The 5550-nt window shown below is 43.1% G+C and overlaps 1 protein-coding gene across 1 annotated transcript; it reads left to right on the top strand.

Moving 5' to 3' along the window:
• Positions 1-6: 6 nt before the first annotated feature.
• On the top strand, positions 7-1028 carry LOC125526551. The gene is made up of 2 exons (XM_048691224.1): positions 7-84; positions 178-1028. The coding sequence occupies exons 1-2, from the start codon at positions 79-81 to the stop codon at positions 568-570; spliced, it is 399 nt and encodes a 132-aa protein (XP_048547181.1). The 5' UTR covers positions 7-78; the 3' UTR covers positions 571-1028.
• Positions 1029-5550: the final 4522 nt, after the last annotated feature.

The raw sequence follows: 5550 nt of genomic DNA on the forward strand, positions 1-5550 counted from the left end.
CCCCTCGTGCTCGTATCTTCCTCCCCTCCGGCAGCTCCACTCCGGCCCCAGCGGAACCACTCCTCTAGCTCAAGATCCATGGAGGTGAAGCCTCGATGGTGCTCACGTCTGTGAAAGCAGTGCGCTCAGGTGGAAACATATATTTTTGTTTCTGCTCACTGATGGTTCCCCGTGCAGTCCGACGACCACGGACGTGTAGCTCGCAGGCATGAGATGTGGTTCAGTGCTCCTGTGGGTGTAGTTCATGAGCGCGTCGGCGACGATGGCATCAACGCAGTGCACTCCGGTAGTTGCCGTGGTGCACTCTGGTGGCCGTTGTGGTACAGCTCAGTGGCTGGCCAGGTGAGGTTTGCTTTTCCTCTGCTTGTGGTTAATCTAAGCACGAGCTTCATCACCTCGGTGCTTTTGTCGTGTAGCTTGGTGACGCGACAGGTGCAGTCAGCTGAGCAGACACTCTTCTCCAAGCGAGAAGAGGAGGGCGATCTTGGTTCCTGTCCACGTGCAGTTTCAGGCGATGCGCCCATGCGGTGCGGAGCACATGTGCATGTAGTCCATCGGCCATGCGTGTAGTACAGGTCGCATAGTGGTGTAATTCATCGCTGAACCTGTGTTGTAGTTTTAGGTCGCATAGTGGCGTGTGTGATGCAGTTTTGCGTCTCCTCTCGGGTGGACACATAGCTGCACCCCAGATCGCCCAGTACTGCAACCCCTTCCTTCCTTTACTTATTTTTTGCAGGAAAGAAAGTGGTGCATTTCGGTTGGATGTCCCGTTGGAGTTTGACCTTGTGCCATTTCAGATTATACTGTGCAGTGCGACATGAGTTTCTCTGCTTGGGGTGCTCTGATACAGTATATACTTGTACGGGTGTGTAAAAAAATATGAATTTGTGTGTTGAGCATTCTGAAGCACTGATGTTATTTTTTTACTTCGAGAAAACATGACGTGGTCCATTATGTGGTGGTTGGTAGTTTACTTTGTCAGAAGGGAGAAAAAGAAATTCACGTGAGAGGTTCACTTCTTTTTCGAATGAAGATTGTTTTTGTGGGACGATCGAAAAATATGGATTTGAGGTTCACTAGCAAAAATTAACGTGGTTCACTTCTGAGTGTTACAGTGCATTTTCAATAATGGTGTGTTTCACTTGCACCCGAGATGAAGATTGTTATTGTGGGACGATCGAAAAATATGGATTTGAGGTTTACTAGCAAAAATTAGTCTGATTCACTTCTAAGAGTGATACAGTGCATTTTCAGTAGTGGTGTGATTCACTTCTAAGAGTGATACAGTGCATTTTCAGTAGTGGTGTGGTTCACTTGCACCCGGGATGAAGCGCAAAAAACTAAATCATTAGGGAAACGACAAAAATAGTAATGTGGTTCACTTTGATATATGTCGAGGTTCACTTGCCCTCGTCTTTGCGGTGCACTCTTGTTCATAAAAAAAGTTTAAAAAAACACAACAAAAACTCATATGAGAAAAATAACGTGCGGCAAAAGAAATTATGCAGCTCGCTTGCAAGTACGATGCAGTGCGGTTTTCATTTTGAAGCAGTGCGGTCGGCCATATGATGTTGTCCATCTCGTAAGTGCAAAAAAACTGTTAGGGAAGCGAAGAAAAGTAATGCGGTTCACTTCTTGGTAGTGTTGAGGTTCATTTACACCAGATGTGAAGTGCACTCTACTTTCTCGTCCTTGAAAAATTTACGTCTGAATAAAAGAAACCAAGCAGTTCTCTTACCCGTCTGATGCAGTACGGATTTTCGTCTAAAGCAGTGCGGTTTTCAGTCGGATGAAGTACCCACGTCGATTTAGGTGTCGCGAAAAACAGAGTGTCCGCATTTCGGTAAAATCGAAATTCCACTTAAACCGTAAAGAATTAGAGAGAGCGTTCTACATGAAAAAGTTGCGTCTCGTCGATATCTTTCCAATGGCGTATTGTTTGAATCATTCCGACCAGCGGTTTGTAAAAATTTCGTGAAAAACGGCCGCTGCCTCTCGTCATCAGCCGCCCGATTTTTAAAATTAACTAAAAACCGTAAAGAATCTCAAAACCATTTTTACATATGAAAGTTGCGCCTTTTCCATAGTTTTCCAACGACATATTACACGCCTCGTTTCTATAAACGGTTAAAAAACTAGAGCGAAAACCGTACCGAAAATTTGAATTTTTTTGAAAAACAGAATTCTGCGATTTAGTAAATTTGAAACTGCTCTTAAACCGTAACGAATTAGAGAAAGAAATAGATATGAAAAAGATGCGCCTCGACGATATGTATCCAACGGTGTATCATTTGCTTCATTCCGACGAGCGGTTTAGAAAAAAATGCGAAAAAACGCTCGCTACCACTCGTTGTGGGCCGCACCATTTTCAAAACTGCTCTTAAACCGTGAGGAATCTCGAAAAGTGTTCAACATGGCAAAGGCGCACCTAATCCATAACTTTCCAACGGTATATCATACACCTCATTCCAATAAACGGTTAAAAACTAGAGCAAAAACAGTACCGAAAAAACATTGCGTACAGTTTTTTACGACACGAAGTTCACTAGTCTGTGTAATGCAGTGCTCTAGCTAAAGAAAGTGCAGTGCCCTCGCGTTGAGCATGCAGTGCGGAAGTGTTATCAGAATATATATATATAGTGTTACTATTCATCACCCAGGGTGCAGAATAAGTTATTCTTCACCTGAGGTAATCTTACCATCATTTCGTAATTAAATTATGTTTCAAATTCAAATAGTTACATTCCTATTGATTCACTACGTAAAGTTTGACATAAAAAAAATAAAAATATAGGTCATAAGACAAGAAAATTTGCAGTTTATGTGTATTTTAGACTATGTTTTTACGTTTGTAATTTTACATAACATAAAATATTTTTTATGGCGATTATATATTTTCTTACGGTCTCTTTTTGCGTCGGAAATAAGACAAAACTTATGGAACGTAAAATTACGATGCATTGATGGTAAAATAGAGGGGGGTGAAGAATAACTATTCCTCACCCAGGGTGACGAATAGCGCGACCCTATATATATACATAGAGAGAGAGAGAAATACATCCTATCACCTGGGGTAGTTACCCCACATGACTCATATAGTACCATGTGGTAGTATATATATATTCTACTTTATCATTTTAATTATGTTCATATACTATATATAAGATACTCCAAAGTGAGTTACATGAAATAATTGCAAGTTGTCCCATGATTTTTATTATGGACTGTGCCAATGTCGGATCGACCGGAATATAGCAACACATACGGACGCCTTAAACTTGCATGCATGCAGATATCCCACTGTAGCTTCGTGCATGTTCACAAGTAGGTAGTAAAAGTAGAAGCACCTAATTACATACATATAGAGAAACACAACAATGCATGTAGTAAAAACAAAATAGCTGATGTCAGCAAAGATTCCATCTAAAATTATAATTCAAAATGTTTTGTAGCTCAAACCGTCGCTCCGATTGAAAAATTGTTTTCAGATAAAAGATTCGTCGTGATGAGACTGTCGGTGCAACAGAACTTGGGTCCATTGCCCGAACTATGCACGGGCACAAGAACAGAATTGAAGCATCAACTGGAGTCAGAGATTGAAAGACCAAGAGATTTGAAGAACCAACATGCAGCTCAGAGGGATCAAGATCAAGCCAGAGGAGTAGTATATCGGCAAGAGGAGGGCCTCCCTTGCCGGGAAGGCGAGCCTGGCAAGGGGCAAGGCCACCACCAGAGGCAAGCAACCAAGGCACCCCAGTAGGGCCTGCCGGGGCTCGCGGAGGCAAAACCACCCCACCAACCACTCGAGCACGACCCATGTCACCAATCAGTATGGTGTCAAGCCGCAAGGTGATTAAGTGGCAGCCATTCACCACATGGCGGCCATTTCCTATAGAATGAACATACAGATGACACCCGTCCTACGACGTGTCAATATAACAAGTGCGGAGTTGGCGAGATAGCCCGACAAGCCTTGTGGGGCAACTAGTGATGTGACACTAAGTGGTGCATTTAATGCACCCTGTCAGCCCGCAGAGTTAGGTACGATAGCACTATTTGCTATCATATCAGTGGATAATGACCACTTTGCCATTGTGGTGACCCCTTAATCTATAAAAGGAGGCCCATGGCACCCGTAGGAGGGGTTGGAAAAGTTGAGGAACCCGCACCCTATACGCGCGTAGTCGCTACTACCATACGGCGACCCTGATACGTCCATCTTGCATCATGTTTTCCTACTGTTATTTATAGTGTTTTTATCCAAAATAATTCTTTTTCGAGTAATTCTAATGCATTTTCTCTCATAATTTACAAGGAACACACCAAGAGGGGGAATTCCGGCAGCTGGAAATCTGGACCTCAAAAAGCCACGTCAGGCTACCTATTCTACACAACTCCAAATAAGCTAAAACTTCACCGAGATTTTTATGGAATAATTAAGAAATACTGGAGCCAATAACCACCAGAGGAGGGCCACCAGGTGGGCACAACCCACCTTGGCGCGCCAGGCGCGCCCTGGTGGGTTGTGGCCGCCTCGGCCCACCTCCAGTGCCCATCTTCTAGTATATAAGTGATTTTGACCTAGAAAAAAATAAGGAGAAGGCTTTCGGGATGGAGGACCGACGTCTCAAGGCGGAACTTGGGCAGGAGCACTTTTGCGCTCCGGCGGAGCGATTCCGCCGGGGGAACTTCCCTCCCGGAGGGGGAACTCATCATCATCACCAACAACTCTCCCATCTTGGGGAGGGAATCTCCATCAACATATTCAATGACACCATCTCCTCTCAAACCCTAGTTCATCTCTTGTGTTCAATCTTGTTACCAGAACTATAGATTGGTACTTGTGGGTGACTAGTATTGTTGATTACATCTTGTAGTTGATTACTATATGGTTTATTTGGTGGAAGATTATATGTTCAGATCCATTATGCTATTTAATACCCCTCTAATCTTGAGCATGATTATTATTTGTGAGTAGTTACCTTTGTTCTTGAGGTCACGGGAGAAATCATGTTGCAAGTAATCATGTGAACTTGATATGTGCTCGATATTTTGATAGTATGTATATGGTTATTCCCTTAGTAGTGTCATGTGAACGTCAACTACATGACACTTCACCATATTTGGGCCTAAGGGAATGCATTGTGGAGTTGCAATTAGATTGTGGGTTGCGTGAGTGACAGATGCTTAAACCCTAGTTTATGCGATATTCCGTAAGGGACCGATTGGATCCAAAAGTTTAATGCTATGGTTATAATTTATTCTTAATACTTTTCTCATAGCTGCAGATGCTTGCGGGAGGGTTAATCATAAGTAGGAGGTTTGTTCAAGTAAGAACAACACCTAAGCACCGGTCCACCCACATATCAAATTATCAAAGTAGCGAACAAATCGAACCAACTTGATGAAAGTGACTAGATGAAATTCCCGTGTACCCTCAAGAACGCTTTGCTTATCATAAGAGACCGTTTTAGCATGTCCTTTTCCTCAAAAGGATTGAGCTACCTTGCTGCACTTTTGTGACTACTCTCGTTACTTGCTCGTTACAAA

Source organism: Triticum urartu, unplaced genomic scaffold (assembly GCF_003073215.2).
Source record: "Triticum urartu cultivar G1812 unplaced genomic scaffold, Tu2.1 TuUngrouped_contig_10453, whole genome shotgun sequence".
In the NCBI taxonomy this organism is placed as follows: domain Eukaryota; kingdom Viridiplantae; phylum Streptophyta; class Magnoliopsida; order Poales; family Poaceae; genus Triticum; species Triticum urartu.